The sequence below is a fragment of the Pinus tabuliformis genome, chromosome 4_2 (assembly GCF_031772625.1).
Source record: "Pinus tabuliformis cultivar Carrire ecotype Pingquan chromosome 4_2, CPIR1, whole genome shotgun sequence".
NCBI lineage: Eukaryota > Viridiplantae > Streptophyta > Pinopsida > Pinales > Pinaceae > Pinus > Pinus tabuliformis.
The window spans coordinates 267,707,757-267,725,563 of NC_142304.1; the positions used below are offsets into that span (position 1 = coordinate 267,707,757).

A 17,807-nucleotide genomic window follows, 5' to 3' on the forward strand; every position below is an offset into this window, starting at 1 on the left:
TGACATCGAAAGGAGGATCTCTTCAAGCAGTTGAAGGTACCATAATCTCCACCGAAGAGCAAGTGAACTGTTGAAAACAAGTCCCTAGTTAAGAGGGATCTTGGGTACATTCCTTTTATAGGATGGGTTGCTCATCCCTGGTTAAAAGGGAGTGACAGATATGGTTCTCTACTTCATGTGTCATGCACTCGACTAGGACTAACAACCGTAAGTGTTAGTGAAGGTCATGTGGAGAGAGAGACACATCATTCTTGTCTTCACTTTGGAAGAAAGAGTGGAGGATTGGGTAAACATCTGGCATTCGATACTCTTTGAGGATGCGGTAGGCCATCCAAGATAAGAGTAGTCGTAGAGGATCAATATTCTTTGAGGACTGGGAATCCAAGAATACCCTGTGAACACCTCGGTGGGGTATGTGCCTTGAGAGACAATGATGATGGTGTCTATCAGTGATTGGTCTCACCAGCATTGTGCTCTGATCTCGTGGAGAGATAGAGCTGTTAATCAAGGCCTTGATATGTGACAATGCTGGTTGATATGATGTAAATAGATAGGTTACCAATTCGACTTTTTTTATGAGAATTCCTTAGATTGAGAATGTCCAAGTACCTTGCATGGATTATGGATACCTCCCTAGTTAAGAGGGAGTGTTGAAATATGTAACTAGGTTCGGTCTTCATAATGACACATGTAATCATGATTTTATGTATTTATTGAAAAACGAAAAAATAAATTTATTATTGTTATTCTTGAGGCATGGGTTTCATGCTCAACATAATTTTAGTTTTAGGTCAAGCACCCATTGAGTGTTTCTAGGTTTGCCATAAAGTCAATTGAGTCATTGTCATGAATTGAAGACCCATTTGGGCATGTTATATATTGTGAATAAAATTTATTTGAGTCAAAAGACCATCAAAGACCTTGTCATGGTGCAAAGATCAAGTTGACCTACATGAAGGGACAAGTCGGCCTAAAGATAGCAATTCGTACCCCTCACAAGCCTATAAATAAGAAGGAACTCGACCTCATTTGGACACACACTCAAGCAAGTTCGATCTCCTCAAGATAGAAGCTGGAAAAGGAAGAAAAGGAAGAAGAAAAACAAGATCGAAATTTTGAAGTCTCTTTCTCTCTCTCTCTCTCTTGTTGGGGTTTCTACATTTGTTGGGCAAGTTGAAGTGCTGGAAAGTTGCTGGACAAGTCGAAGTGCTGGAAAGTTGCTGGGAAAGTCAAAGTGCTGGAAAGTTGTTGGGCAAGTTGAAGTTGTAGAAGAAACTGTTGGGTCGAAGTTGCAGAAGAAATTGCTGGGTCGAAGTTGTAGAAGAAACTATTGGGTCGAAGTTGCAGAAGAAACTGTTGGGTCGAAGTTGCAGAAGAAACTGTTGGGTCGAAGTTGCAGAAGAATTTGCTGGGGGTCGAAGTTGTAGAAGAATTTGTCAGAGGTTGAAATTGCACAAGTTGCTGCAAGGAAAGATAGAAAAGTTTGACTTGGTCTTGGAGGGTCTTGGTAAAGGGTCATAGGTCTTAGAATTCATCAATTGAAGTTCTATAAGAAGAGAATAATTCTTGTGGGTTTTCCTCTCAAGTGGAGAGGCTTACGCCCTCCTACATATTGTGTCCTCTTGTCTCATTGTTCTTTATGATTTGGTAGTTGTTTGATGATAAGAACACTAAATATAATCAAGAGAAATAAAAGGCTAATTGAGTTAAGTAAAAATACATCACAACTAATGAAAAAAGTAAGAGAAATCACCTAATGTAGTTGCACTAGATTTCTCAACATAACAAGCTCTATCTCTGCACTAGATTAAAACACAATGCTGGGCAACATACAAATGGACACCACCATAGCCTCTTAAGGCACATACCCCATCCATATGTTTACCAGGTATGTCCCTTTAGGACTATTCTTATCTTGGTTTTTCAATCCTCAAAGAATATGGGTCCTCTTTGACCACTCTTATCTTGGATACCTTGTCTAATCCTTAAAGAGTGTCGGTCCACAGGACTTCCTATCTTGGATTCCTAATCCTCGAGGAGTATTGCTACTAGATGCTAATCAAACCCTCCATTCTCCCTACCAGTGCCTTCACTAGACGTATGACTGTTAGTCCTGGCCTAGTGCATGACACATGAAGAATACGGTGTCCACCATTAGGCCCTCTTAGCTAGGGAGGAGATCCTTACTCCCTCTCAATCAGGGAGACATAACCACAATCTTTAGCTAGTCTCATACTTCATCAATACTTCAACTGCTTGTTCTTTCATGGAGATATAGTTGTAGCTGCAAGGTTCCTTTCTCGCATTACATCATACCTGAGTTTCAACCTTTTGAATTCTTTCGCATTCATGACAGGGTTTCTTAGCTTCTAACAACATCACATTATATCAAGCTTTGACCTTTTTGGATCTTTGTTAATCATCATATAACTTTGTCATCAAATGGTTCATCCACCGTCTTCAAGGAGCCAAACTTTCTCACAACTGCTAGCATATGTCTTCTATTCTCTATAACAGAGTTTTGCATCATATTCTTCAAGGAGTCGTATCAAAATTCCAATATCAATTTTTCTCTCATGCTTATCCAAACAATCCATGCATTCCTTAATTAAACTACACAGTTGTAGGTATCCAACAAAATATCTAACTGCTATCTTTCCATCCTCTACATACACTTTTGCAATATGTCTTTCTAGGGAACCAAATCATCTCTCAAACAATCATCAATATTGGAGTTACCAAATCACAATGGCCTCAAGTCAAGATGTGGGATTCTTCATGTCAAATTTTGTTACTAGTTCCTTCTGAGGTCAATATACCTTTTGCATGGTCTATCTCATATTGCAATAGAGTTTTGCTTCATGTTCTTCATCTTTCGATCATCAATCTGGAACGAATCAATCAATAATCTTTAATATCAGGGTCTTTTTCGCTGCCTCTTTTCATTTGAGGTAGTTGGACTTCTTGTCCTCTAATTGACTTCCTTGATGTAAGCTTCAAACCGCTCCCTTATTTTTCAAGCTTTGCCACGTTCTTCCACTTTTTTCTTCTGCTAGTCAAGCTTTACCTGCAACCTTTATAAAAGAACAAAAATGCAAATTACAAGGATGAAACAACTATAGTAATAATCAAAATGTAGAGTATTTATCCTTTTGAAGAGGGTTAGCTCCCTCTTAATCTTGGTGTTCTTCACCACTCTTGTCTCTATGATGTCATACCTGTCAAACTCAAAAGCTAGATTCCTTTTACATCATAAACAATTAGTTAGGGTTTCTTTTTCTAGGGTTTTTCCAATCCAGGTATCATCTAGGGTTTATGAACCCTAGACACCAAAAACCTTCAAAATTGTAAGATCTACAAAACCTAGATTCTTTTTAGTCATCAAGATCTACCATGCAAAGCTTCTACAAGTATGTTGCAAAACCCTAATGCATTTCATTTCTTGATCTCAAGATCCAATCCTTACATGCAGCATATCATCAAACTTTTACATGTCACTGTCTCTAATATTTATGCAATCCCTTCTCAAGGTCATCATTATGACCTAAAGGACATAGATAAGAAATTATACGTACCTCTTTACCTGTCCTTCTTTGCAAAGATTTGGTCTTGATTCTCGAATTGACATATATCAACTTCATTCATCTTTGTCGTATGAATTTCTGACTCTTGTGAGATCACTGTTATGTCGGTTATAGTCATGCCTTTGTCACATGAATTATAGTCTCACAGTCCACTGTCATCGTGGATCACAGTGTTACTGTCAAACACGGTCACTCATATGTCATATAAGGTCACTTGAGCAACTTTCATAGGACACGGTTATCATACTTCTTCATAGTCATATAAACCAAGGTCACTGCTCATGCAGATTATAGTCATCCCTCACTTGTGCCTTACAAGCCAAAGCCACAGCAACATGTATGTGATCTACATGTAGTTTCTTTTGCATTGACGAATTTCACAGATAGGTCGAATTTTACACGGTTGTTGTATAGTCAATATTATGAATATCACTGCCAAGACATCATTGTCATTGTCATTGATATGCCAAGGTTCACTGCCATGTAGAGTCGATGTCATTTCTATATGTCACCAGCATATGAGCCATGGGAATTCATAAGAGCCATAAATAAGATATGCAAGCCACAACTTTGAGCCACCAAAATATGATGCGAGCATCTTGAGTTGAATACGAGCCATAAAATGCAAATTCGAGTCATGGAGAAAAGGGTTCGAGCCATACCGTCCTTATAAAACTAATGCACCACGAACCTCAATAGATGCGAACCTCCATTATGTGATATAACGAACCATTGTAGATTCAAGTCACTATATAAATAGATCGAACATGAGCCATATTGTAATTTTGTTTTGGTCATAGTAATACGATGCCACTATGATGGTGCCAATATAATACTCAGTATAGCGATGCCAATTCATAATGCCACCATATAGAATTCGATACCACGAAAATATAGTGTGATTTCATGTCACCACAGAGCGAGGTTAATATGAATTTATGAGGGATCCTCTGTAATACATATGCGAGTCATCAAATACAAGCAACAGAGTGCATCATCGAGCGTGCCACAGAGTATATCATCGAACCATAGTAGATGTGCTGTAGAGACCAAGCCATTGTAGCATGGCTTCAAAGAATGCGAGTTACTTAGGAGAAATATAAACCATAGAATGTCAACCTTTGAGTCATACGAATCATTGTAAAATGCGAACCTCCGATTGTGTAACATATACAAGCCACGGTAATGTAATATAATATATATGGAGCCACATTGTCATTGTTATACATAGATGTGAGAATCACAGAGTTGTGATCATGAGTGTGAGCTTCAACATTGTAAGCAAGCCAAGAACAAACCACAAATACGAACCATAGATGAACCGTTATACATAAATGCAAAGCACTGTATATTTGAATTTTCGAGCCATTGTATATGGATTCGAACCATAGTGATGCGTGTCACCTGAATATCAATCATGTTAAAGAGAAAGATGCGATGCTTCGGAATCAGGGAATGTGAGCCTAGGAACATAAATCGAGTCAAGGTATAGGATGCATGATACTGTGATGCCAACAGAGTGATCTCCCGACCTATATCTTCAAACCTTAGCTTTGATACCATGTTGAGAAATCAGGAGGCTTATGAATTAGGCTAGATTTCTCTTATTTGATAACTGCTCGTGAATGTTGTTGGCTTCTTATTAATATTTATTATGTCTTCTTCATCAAACAATTATCAAACCTATAGAACATGAAGATCACAAGAATACAAAGAACACAAGATATAGGCTCCATGCTAGGGCAAAACCCCTCCAAGGGGAAAATCCAGATTGTTTTTTTCTTAAAAGAATCAGATCACAGTGAGATAGCCAAGACCTATGACTACAAAAAGATTTCAACCCTCTAGATGCTAGGTCAAACCCTCCTTTTGCACAACAAATTAATCAACAACAAGAGACCAACAACATGAACACCATCAGAAACAAATCTTCAACAAGAGATATGTCAAGGCAGAACTTCCACAAATTTGAGTTGAAGATAAACCCTTCTTCACTTGTCAATTTTAGACTTCGACCCTCCTTTCTTCTATGATATTTCAGAATGAGTTATGCGAATTGTATGTGTCTAAATGAGCTCACTTCACCTTTTATTTATACTTGTCCAGAGAGGTTTGAATAGACATGTCTTCTGGGGTAGGGCCGACTTGGCATCTAGAGGTAATTTTGACCAAAATACAATTTGAAAATTATCTTTTCCTTTTTCTTTACAATAGGTCCAAATAGGACTTAGACTCTTTGACTCAACAAATCCTAGAAGCATGAAGAACATGCTTATCTGATAAAATAATAATAATAATAAAATTCTTTTTATTCTTTTTTATTTTTACATGAAATACATAATGACACAATGACAATTATGAAGATCGAACCTAGTTACATTTTTCAACAGTGCGGACCCATGATGCGATTGATACTATGGTTAGGTTTGATGTGGTTTCACTTTACTCCAATATCCCTATTAATGAGGTTGTTGAGGTAATCAATTGCATTACTGATCTTGATACAACCAAGCTTGTTGAGATATGCCTTACCTCTACTATTTTCAGCTTCAAAGGTGAATTCTATGAATAGACATGCACCATTGCCATGGGTTCTCCGCTCTCAACCATTGTGTTTACCCTGTTCATGGAAGATTTTGAATCTAAGGCTTTGGCTTCAGCCCAATTACAACCGAAGCTTAGGAAACGGTTTGTTGATGATACTAAGTTGGATATGTTTTTCAGCATCTTAACAATCAATCAAGATCCATCAAGTTTACCATGGAGCCTAAAGTAAACGGTGGCATGCCCTTCCTTGACGTTCTCGTCTCTAAGAATGATGATGGTTCTTTCTCTCATCAGTTTTTTGTAAGAAAACTTACACTGATTGTGTATTAGTTTGTCTTCGACCAAATTATTTTGCAACTTATCCATAGTTTATATTGGGAATTCAATATCTGTTATTTTTTTTTTATTATTTAAATTTATTTATTTGTAAGGTGATTGACTGAGGTCTTACGATGGGTTGTTCGTAACTTCTATTTCTATTAGTTACTAATTTTTTTATTTTAGTTTTATTTCCTTTTTATTTAATTTTTTTCTTTTTTCTATTATTTCCATTTTCATGAATTATAGTTTTTTGTCTATATTTTCAATTTAAGATGACTTATTATTATATTAAAAACATATTTTAATAAATTTAATTATAAAAAATTATATATATTAATAAAAAATAAAACACACACACACACATATATAATTAAAGTGTATATATGTTAATATAAATAAAACTAGTTAATCATATTTCTTAGTTTTTGGTGATGGCATTCAAAAATACAATATAGTGTTTCATTAGTTGTCTTATTTTTGTGATGAAATTTTTGGCTTTATTATTTTTTAGTTTAATTAAGCTATATTTAAGCTAAGCTGAAGGTACTAGCTACTGTATAGCCCTTGTTGTATATTGGTTTTGATTCCTTTCCTTTGATTATTTTGTTTTTTTGAATGATTTTTGTTTTGTGTTATTCTTTTATTCTCTCTCTATATATTATTAATTTATAAATTTGTGCCATTATTTTTGGTCTTCTTTATTGTTATTTTCATTAATTTCTATTTTGAATTCTTTTCGTTTTTATTTTAATAGTTTGTAGTTATTTTCGTTGACTTCTCTTTTGATTTTTTTTTTCATTTTTATTTTAATATATTTTTTCATTTTTAATTTTAATAAAATTTTATATTATTATTTAATGTTTCATTTGCATATAATAATATTTATTTTCTCTGTTGTGATTTAGCCATTGCATATTTACTGTACTTATTTGTTCATTTGGATCAGACTATCCATCTTTGCCCTGATGATGAACCAGAGTTAGTGCTTTGAAACAGGTCAACCTTAAAACATCTATGTAATTTATCCGGAAAAGACTTTGTAAAGATCAAGATAGGTCTTACCTATAATGGCCCCAGAAGGTGCAGGTTCACAATAAAATAACGTAGTTCTACGTAGAATAGATTACATGATCGACTTATGGAAGGACTACTTCACTAATAGGAATAGGGGTCAAGGATACCTCATTTTCAACACTTCATACAATGATTTCTTTCCTCTTCATCACGCAATTCTCCTTTATTTTTAGAAAAAATTGTGAGATTGCTAGGATTTTTAGCCCTTAATTTCGAAGAGCCATAACTTTGGTATTTGGAATCCAATGCGTACCCTATAACCATGAACTGTTCGATACTGTGAAAAGACGTGCGCATTGGCATTCAAATAAAATAATTGAATTCTGTCTTACCTTCTATTTGCAACATATTTTTAGTCTTTTTTAAGGTTCATCTTTTTAATTTAACTTATAAAATAGATTGATTACTAATGGTTTCTTTTATTTTTCTCCTTGGTCTAAAGAAGGGATTGTTCAGGTTCTCATAAATGCATAATAAATCTCAAATTTAACCTTAAAATTGGTGAACAAAAGCGCTGGCTTTGCTCGTGTTAATACCAAGCACTGTTTTTTTACGTTTGGGTAGCATTTTCTTCAGTGGTTACCGTGTTTGTGAGATGATAATGTTTACTATTTGGCAATGTGGGTGCAACATCTTTTATTAGGTTACCGACTGTGAACTTCAACGACCTTAATTATTGTCTATTATTTACCATATACAAGTCAGGATAGATATGTCAAGTTGGCATTGTGGATACTCTTCAGTTTTGAAAGATATCTAAGATGGGCATGTCAAATTTGATGATTGTTTACATTTATATGTTGCCAGCATAGAAGGAAAGCATATTTCCATGACAGAAGATCACAGGCTTACTAGTCTGTCTGAAAAGAACCGAATGTTGGAAATAGGCAAGCAGCTAAGAGATGGGGAAACTCGCTTATGTGGTAAGCATTTAAGGCTTATTTGCCACTTACAAAACTAATATTCATTTCTTTTTGTTTTGGATGCTAAACGATTTAACTTCGATATTATAAAAGTATCAGGATGGCAGGAATATTATTAAAAGTACCAAGATGCCATGATTTGTGTATACCAGGAATGAACATAGCTCGTGTTCTTGGAGATAAATTTCTGAAGGAACAAGATGTCCGTTTCTCAGCTGAGCCATATATAAGCGAAGTTCTACAAATAAAAATCAAAAGCAAAGGGCTAGCTATGATGGCCAGGTGGCAGCTATTATTTTTGTTTGTCTAATTTTTGATAACTTTTGGATGAGCTTTTCTGCTTTTCAGTTTTTTTAATTTTGTAACCAGAAAATTTCTCATAAGTTGTTATATTTGGTATTGATGTAGTGATGGTCTTTGGGATGTCTTGAGTCCCAGAAGGGCACTGCAGCTGGCTCTTGAGGTAATTTACAGAGCATAAATGACTTCTATTGGAGAGATTTATGAGTTGTTGGAATGCTTTCTTTCATGCAGATGTGGTGTCATAGTTTTTTTTTTTTCTCTAAAGCACATATTATGTTCCAATAAAGTGCAATAAGAGTACAAGAAGGATATCATTTGTTGGTTAGGCGTAATTAAATCGGCTTCCTCTCCCAGCATGGTAAGCAAAGTAAAGCAAACATGTCTGTCATAGCACCAAACTCTGGGAAATAATATTTCCCTACGTACCCATTATGGCTGGCAATTGTGTGACCAGATCAACTTTAAAAAGAAATAAACTCGAGAAAAAGCTAGGATAATCATCAGTCATGACTGTCTTGCACCTTTCCCTCTAAAGAAAGCTGATCTCACTTACCCAATCAGATGCTGTCCAACCATAAATCTCAGAAAATTGTCCCCTTTCAGCTGAGATGCCCCAATCAATAGGGTTGCATATTCTGATTAGACCCATCCGCATTCTGCAGTCCAAAAGGTATGTTTAATTGTTTCTTCCTGATGGCAAATACAGATCCCATTGTGTTAACTCCGATTTATGAAGCCTACCTTTTCTAGTTAGGCTTTCGTTGACTACCATCTAGCCTAAAGCTGGGGACATTAAGGCAATTGTTGTTTTCTATATGGATTGACTCCTTTTGATGCATATAAAGGTATAGTATCGTTCTATTGCGCTGCATCTTCCTTTGAAAAAAACAGTACAAAATAACAAATATGTACACTTACAGTAATGAGAGTGGAGGAACTTTGTTGGCCAGATGGGTGAATGGAACGGAATTTTTTTGGCATGTTTTATCATCACTTCACAGCCAGTCTTTGTTTATGTGCAGGTCCGTGAAGGGCAACACTCAGATGAGGGGTCTGATGTTCCATGTGCACAAAGAATAGCTAACTTAATTGTGAGAGAAGCACGAACGTTGAGAACAAAAGATAATACAACTGTTATTGTTTTGGATTTTGCAACTATGAATGAATCCTGTAAAGTTATGGACTACAAATTTGAGACCATCAGCAGGCATAATTGATATATCATTCTTGGCAACAAGAGCGCGGTTGTAATTGTCTCTATTTAATAGATTTATTTGCTGTATATCATCTTTTAGACAATTTTCCCCTCGTCTTTGCAGTTTTGTGATAATTTTGTATCTCCAGTTTCTAACGGTTTTGTATTTGCATTTCAATCGAACATTTTAGGGATTATCATGGCAGTTGATAATTGTCTTTTTCTCTGCAGAAAGAGGGAGAATATTAGCTACAGATATGGTTGAATCAAAATCATGGCTTAATTAAGCCTTTCTTTTTACCACTTCTAGCATGCTAATATAGGTGGCTTTTATATCTTCATAGAGCAAGGGAGGAAAATTTGTGTCCTATGCAACTTCTATATAAATTTAAGCAATTGCCACATCTAACTAAATTGTACGTTCTTCACAGTAATGTCTGATTATGTTTATGGAATGCATTCTAAGCTTCATTCAAATCTCGGGAAATGGATATTATTGCAACTCTCCAAACCCTAACAGTTTTGAGTCTTCATAAAACTACAGTTTTGGCCGAATTGACCCTAAGAATTCAGAAATTCGGTAGTTCGTCCTTCGGGCGAATTCTTGTCGGATCGTATTGAATTTATAGGACTTGAAATTTTGCGGTTCGGACGGCCATCAATTTAAGCGAATCCATGAAGTTAATTTCAAACTGAAGAATAGGGTTTAGCTTAAATTATTTAATACGGTCTACAATCAGCGGTTCAAACGGTCCGAACCTAATATTCGAGCAAACTCTAGTTGGAGACCTGCAAAACCTATGTCCAGATGGCCACAGTGATGCAAATACACTGGCACTGTTGGACCATGTAACGTGGCTTTCTAAAATCATCAGAACAATACGGGGCTTTCTCCAGTGGGATGTGTCTCTCTTACCCCACCGAATGCATCGACATTTTTTTGTAAATTACTGCAGCAACTTTCCATATATGCCTTCTTCAGAGACATTCAACTGTTCATACTAATCTAATCTCAGGGGAACCATATACGTATTACTAATTTAATACAGTTAGGGCTAATCATATTCCTCTGAATATAGCTCAATTGATCTCTATTCATATGAATTATTTGTAGCGTACCTATCCAACTATTGCTCTACAACAAATTGACAGATTTTTTTGATTATACTATTTGTGCGGTGTATGGTGCAGCGATCCTTTCCTGTACTAATTACTTTTCAATTTAGATTTATCGCCATTGGAGATGAAAGAATGCAAACTTCCTCTGAATTTTAAACCGCTCACATAGCTAAACTAAATTAAATTAAATTTCATGAGTGACATGATTAATTTTTATTTCGAGTCACTGAATGGACTCAAATGCATCTTCATGTTTATTATGCACTCATGTTGTCTCATGGCTTGGAAGGTCTGCATAAACTGCTTATAAATTTGCATTAGATGCATCTTCATGTTTATTATGCACTCATGTTGTCTCATGGCTTGGAAGGTCTGCATAAACTGCTTATAAATTTGCATTCATGGTTTGTATCGATTATAAATTTGCTCTTAGATCTCTTTTATGACCCCCCAAAAAAAAAGATTTATAATTTGTTTTACTTTTATGATTGGCAAGCGTTATGATGCCCTATCTCATAATAATTTATGTTTTAAAAAAAATTAAAAATAAGGACTCGCGGGTAGGTTGTGTATAGTAAAGACTATCATGTAATGGATAAGCTCTATACGAGCTTTATTCAATGCATTGGGGATATATAATACAAAGTTCACTCATCAAGTGGGATGTGTATTGTGTATATAGATTGAAAATTATAGAGGTTAGTAAAGTTTATACATTTGGGGTGGATCTTATATACTTGCATGTGTATTGAAGCTCGTATATGCTAATATTTTATAAGTTTTCGAAAATTGTTGGGTTAAGCTAGAACTTGAATGAATGATTGTGAATGCATTTCTTTAAGATAATAAACATATAAATAATATGGTTATGGTTGAAGGAGATGTTTTAGATTTGGATACTATCACCTCATTTGATTCTGATTTACTTGATGAGTGCTCATTTGATTCTGATTTACTTGATGAGTGCTCACGTGGGGAGGGGTGTGAGACCCTCTTGTAAAAAAATAGTGATTGGTGAAAACTAGTCAAGCGTTGGAGGTGCTAGAGCTACAAATGGAAAAGGTAATACTCATGAATCCTTGGTGCATAATGGTAGTCTCGTTTCAAGAGCAGATGTTTTCCCAGAGCATCAACAAACCCTAAAAATGAGATTCCACCCAAAAAATTGGAAGGATATAGACAATGTATGAAATATCATGCCCTCATCTATACGTTTATTGGGATATGGCCTTGTGAGAAGGATTTGGTAAAATGGATCTACAACAAATGGCAACCAAAAGGCCAAATAGATCGAGAACTGGGGCCAAAGGTTTATTTACGGTAATTTTCTCCAGTTTAGAAGATAGGGTTAGTGTATTTGAAAATAGTTCCTATTGTTTCAACAACATCGACCTCTTCATGAGATTTTGGGAGGAAATATACAACCTTTGAAAAAGAGCAATTCTTAGTGGCACTAGTGTGGGTAAGGCTTTTTGCTTTACCTAAATAATTATGGGATCTAGAGATCCTTGAAGGAATTGGAAATCCGATAAGATCTTTTGTTAAGATCTCATAGGTTAGTAGACACGGCTGACATACCTCATATGCTAGAATATGTGTATACATGAATATATCCTTGCCTTTGCTAGAGTCCATTGAAATTTCCTATCATGATGAAGTCTGGTGCCAACCTCTGGATTATGAACGCGTGCCTTTCTTGTGTTGAAAAGTGTAACTAGGTTCGGTCTTCATAATGACATGTAATTGTGATTTTATGTAAGAAATGCAAAAAAGAAAAATAAAATTATTGTTATGCTTGCATCATGGGTTTCATGAGCAAGAGATTTTATTTTTAGTAAAGGCTTCCATTGAGAGCCCTTAGGGATATTGTCATTTAGTCATAAAAGTCTTAAGAGTCATTGTCATGTGATGAATACATGTCACACATTGTAAAGAGTCATACTTTTCTTTGTAAGGAACCCTCCAAAACCTTGTCACTAGCCCTCACTCAAGTCGACCTACAACGAAGGATAATTCTAGAAAAGTGAAGTCGACCTACTCCATAGATCATGTCGGCCTAAAGAACATGGACAAACAAATATATATAGCAGTGCTCGACCTCATTTGGAGGCAAGCAATTAGGTGAAGGAAGTCTCCAATAAGAAGTGTGCAATACATCTTAGAAGAAGCCTTAAAGCCAGCGAACAAGGAAGGAAGGATAGTGAAGGAGAGGGTTATCTTTGGAGGACTATTTTGGGATAAGTCTACCCTCACATGTGTGAGAATTGTAGGTCCAAATTAGACAAGAGAAGATCAAAGGTTGTAGTCACATCAAGGTGTCCTTGTTTGGGTGAAGAGCTTTGTTGAAGGAAGTCGAGTAAGAGAGGAAAGAATCTCCTTCAAGAAGGAGACTATTCAAGAGGCAAAATTGATCTAGGGTTTCTGCTGTAAAGTAAAGGAGTTTTCGAATGATAAGGAGAGGTCAAAATTCTGAAGGAAGCCAAGAAGAAGAAGAGGAAGAGAAGCATAGGAGAGGAGGCTACTGACTTGGTCTCAGGAGGACTCTTTTGTCAAGGGTCTTTGTCATGGCCTTGGTATTCGTCAATTGAAGATCTATAAGAAGAATTTCGTTTGGGTTTTCCTCTCAAAGAGAGAGGTTTTGGCCTTGGCTGAAAATCCTATATACTGTGTCTCTTGTCTCTTAATTCATGATTTGGTAATTGTCTTGATGAAAAGAACATAATAATAACTCAAGAAGAGAAGATCATATTCAAGAAGTAAAAGTGTATCACCAGTGATTATCATAAGTAGAGAAATCAACTATTTATTGATGCCCTAGATTTCTCAACATGGTATCAGATATAAGGGGCTAAAATTGAGGAGGGGCACCTAATCAAGAAGACACACAAGGATCGAGTTCCAAGAAAGGGATCAAAGCGAGACAAAGAATACCAAAGCGAAAGTTCAAGAAACCCTAGATCAAAGAAGAACTACTTCAGCAAGAGTCTTGGAATCATCATCAAGGGGGAAGCAGAAAGAAAGAACAAAAACCTAGAAGTATTTTCAAGACCATCACTCATCCATCTTCCAAAGAGTGGAAACCTATTTAAAGACTAAAGAAGGCTAGATTGAAGATTTTGATCAAAGTACCAAAGGGATCAAGAATTACTCTTGTAGAAAGAATCTATTAGGACACAGTCTTCTACTATGTGTTGCAGGAAGTCATCTACCAAACTTACATGCATGGCGTAGCTGCCGTTTTGAAGAAGAAAAGAAGGGATGCATGGCTAAGTACACCCATCAGCATAGGCTCGTATGTTGCTAGGACTGAGGCTAATATGAACAAAGAAGTCGATATGCTGAAGACCTTTCATTTTGCTGATGGAAGCTTTAAAAGACACGATCCCCTTTGTGACATCTACTCAAGTAAGTATATGACTTCATCTGCATCTATCAAAATGTCTTTTTGCAAGGAGAGAAACAAATTAGTTGGGGCTTCAAATTTTCTTGCATGGAAGAAAAGAATATACCTAAACCTCATTGAGAATGAAGTCATGGATCACACGAAGGGGTCAATAACCCAACGTCCCAAAAAAGATACTCAAGCACTTGCTAAATTCATGAAAGGGGAAGTGAGGGCCCGGAGGATTCTCATAGAATCCATCAAAGACTCTCTCATCCCATATGTATCAAAATGAGACACTTCAAAATAAATATATGACAAATTGGTAGAGTTGTTTTCCGTAAGTACTACATGAGAAGTTATCTCTCTAAGGCAAGAACTCTACAATTTGAAGATCTCAAAGGAAGAGGAGATAGCCTCATATTTCATGAGGATTTCAGAAATAAGAGATCAACTTCAAGATCGGGGTGAAATAATGCCTGACAAATAAATGACCACTATAGTATTAAATGCACTACCAGAGGAATCAGGCAACTTCACTTCAAGTGCCTATGGGAAGAAAGAAGCCACCCCTTTCCAGGATATATGGTTATTATGCAAGATCGAAGAAACTAGACCAAAGGCAAAAACATATGTGGGATCAAATGAGCAAAATGAAGCATATGTTGCTATGACAAAAAGAAAGGGAAAGTTTGGTAAATTTGGTCCTCAAAAGAAAAAGAAGAACATGGCTAAGGTGGAGTGCTATGGATGTCGAGAACGTGGGCACTATAGAAGAGATTGTCTTAAACTTAAAAGGGACAATAACAAGAGAAATAAGGAAGAAGCCCATATTACCGAAGAGGTGTAAGAACTTGAGACGAAGAAGCCTAAGGAGGAAGTGAGAGATCTCTACTATGACTAAGATAATCTCCTTCACTAAAAGGTACTCTTATGTTATGTAAACGATAGATAGGAAGCATTGTAAATAAGATTGGATGCATCATTTTAGAAATTGGCATCATGATACAAGTATTAGAAGAGCTCGTGACATAGGCAACATGAAGGATGTTTGGAACAAAATCTATGGCAGTCAATTATGTAGGATATAGCTCTTGGAAAACTCATTGAAAGCTCAAGTCATACCTATGGAAAAAGGAAGAAGTCATCTAGGAAAAGGCTCATCATACATATGTCAAAGTTAACATCTGCAGGATAGGATATGCAAGATCCTCAAGATTCTCTGATGGAATCTTCATTGTAAGATTTGTTGATCATGAGGGGAAGCAAGTGTTTCATCAAGAATTCCAAACTCGTGAAATTCATAAGATGATGGTATGATAACATAACAATGAAGCAGATCAAAGGAATGAAGCTCCTTCATTCAAAAGAAGTTGCTACAAGAAGTCTGGATGACCCAAAAGAAAGATGAGGTATGTATGCTTACATTTGATATTATGGGAGTCATGTCATATGATTGCAGACAACGTGGATCAATGCTCTGTCTTGAGAAGCATGATCAAAGAAAGGATCTCCTCCCTCAACGGATACAAAAATGCATGGATCACATATTTACTAGTGTTGATTTGGGGTAGCATCGGATGTGCTCTAGCCACGAAATTTGGTGGAGAGGTTGGGGCACATGAGATCTCCAATACCCAGAAAGGTTTTGGGCAGATTCTAAACAGATAAAGAGATATTAAAATAATTAATATTTTTAATGGAGTCCCTTAGTCTAAACTTAGGGAAAATAAAATATTAATGTGTATTAATATGAATCTGTGTTAGAATGGTCCAAAAGACATGGATCAAACCAAATCTAGTCTTAGCCGTTGATTAGGGACTTAGTCTCAGCCGTTGAGATGTCAACAAGAAAAGTATAAGAGGAGGCTTAAGGGTCACTTGGAGAATACACCAGAGTGATCAGTCATTCTATTCTCTAGAGCGGGGTTTGCTAAGAGAGATAGAATCAACGATCGAGAGAGCAGCTGAGGGGCGTTGAGTACAGAGAAACAGAGAAGGCAAAGATTGTGTCGGGAGAGCAGCACAACAGCTAAAGAGAGTGACGCAGAGCTAGCAAGGGCTCACGCAAGGCCATGCAGAGGCAGCCAAGTGTTGCGCAAAGCACCAGAGGGGCCAGCGTGTCTGACGCAGAGGCCCAAAAAGTTGACGTAGGGCCTCCTGGGGCTAGCGCAGGGCCAACGTGAGACAGAGGGGCTGACGCAGTCCAGATTGGGCAGACGCTGGGGTTGTAGAGCAGTTTTGTGTTGAGGAGTTGCCAGAAGGATTTTCCAGGGTTTCAGCTAGGAGATTTCTCTCAAACTGTGAGGCATAGTTGCTAAGGAAATTCTCTGTTGGGTAGGCCAATTTCAACACCCATATTGTACTCTGATATTGCTAAATAAGAAAACCCTCAGATAGTTGTACTGATTTTCCCGCATTCGGTTTTTCTGGGGACATTGGTCCAAAAATAATGGTGTCATGTGGTGTGTTTGTTCTTGTTTCTTTTGGTTGCTGATCTGTAATATGTTGAGCATGCATTGGTGTTTATTTTCAGTATTTACTTTGTAAATAACTTGTTAAAGAAAAATAACAAGTAGGTAGGAATAAATCAGAAAAAGTGCATGAAGGGTTTCTAAACTAAGTAAACTTAGAAACTTCAACAACTAGATGAAATCAACATAATATGTCCTCATATGGAGAATGAGGTGATTTCTTACAATAGAGGAACTTTAATTGGAAGCTCCTGGGAATGAAATGTGTGAAGAAAGAAAGAAAGAGATCGTGGATTATGCAACAATGAAAAAGGCGATCAACATCCGTGAGTCCAAGAAGACTTGACTATGATATCTCCCTGAAAGATATGAAGATTCCAATGAAAGTCTAGAAAAGATGGAGACCTTTGACAATACATATATTTTAGGAGATGTGTCAACATGTATGTCGGATGCTAATGTTGACAGGAAGATGTCATTATGAAAGACCATCACAAAGGTAATTGTGATTTAAGTGTTCATTTCTTATTTGTGAACTAGTATCTGGTTGGGCTTATGCAAGGCTGTCAAAAGGAAGAACTTAGGATGTTTTCCCTGAAAACATAAAGAAGGTTGTGAGATCCTTTCAAAGAGGTTAATATGAAGAAGACAAAATGACATGAATCAAGGCCGGATGTAGATTGATGGATCACTTTTTGATGAAAGGAATGATGACATGACTGACTCATGGATGAAAGTGATGGATGGTTTGTGCCCTATGAAGAAGTCCCAAAAAATGAAGACTTTATGACAAAGAAATTCATGACACCGAAGGAAGGAGTTCTTCATGCCGTCGGTTGTCCCATCATCTCCACCTAAGGAGATGTTGTAGGTCCCTAATTAAGA

The 17,807-nt window shown here is 36.5% G+C and overlaps 1 protein-coding gene across 3 annotated transcripts in view; it reads left to right on the forward strand.

Moving 5' to 3' along the window:
* The window catches only part of KAPP (kinase associated protein phosphatase), a 290,614-nt gene extending 280,367 nt beyond the window's left edge, over positions 1-10,247 (forward strand). For all 3 annotated transcript variants that reach the window (XM_089428509.1, XM_089428511.1, XM_089428510.1), the window contains exons 9-12: positions 8,334-8,449; positions 8,602-8,731; positions 8,858-8,912; positions 9,775-10,247. In XM_089428509.1, coding sequence (XP_089284635.1) covers positions 8,334-8,449; positions 8,602-8,731; positions 8,858-8,912; positions 9,775-9,969 — 496 coding nt within the window. In that variant the 3' untranslated portion in view covers positions 9,970-10,247. The remainder of the gene's footprint in view (positions 1-8,333; positions 8,450-8,601; positions 8,732-8,857; positions 8,913-9,774) is intronic.
* The last annotated feature ends 7,560 nt before the right edge of the window (positions 10,248-17,807 follow it).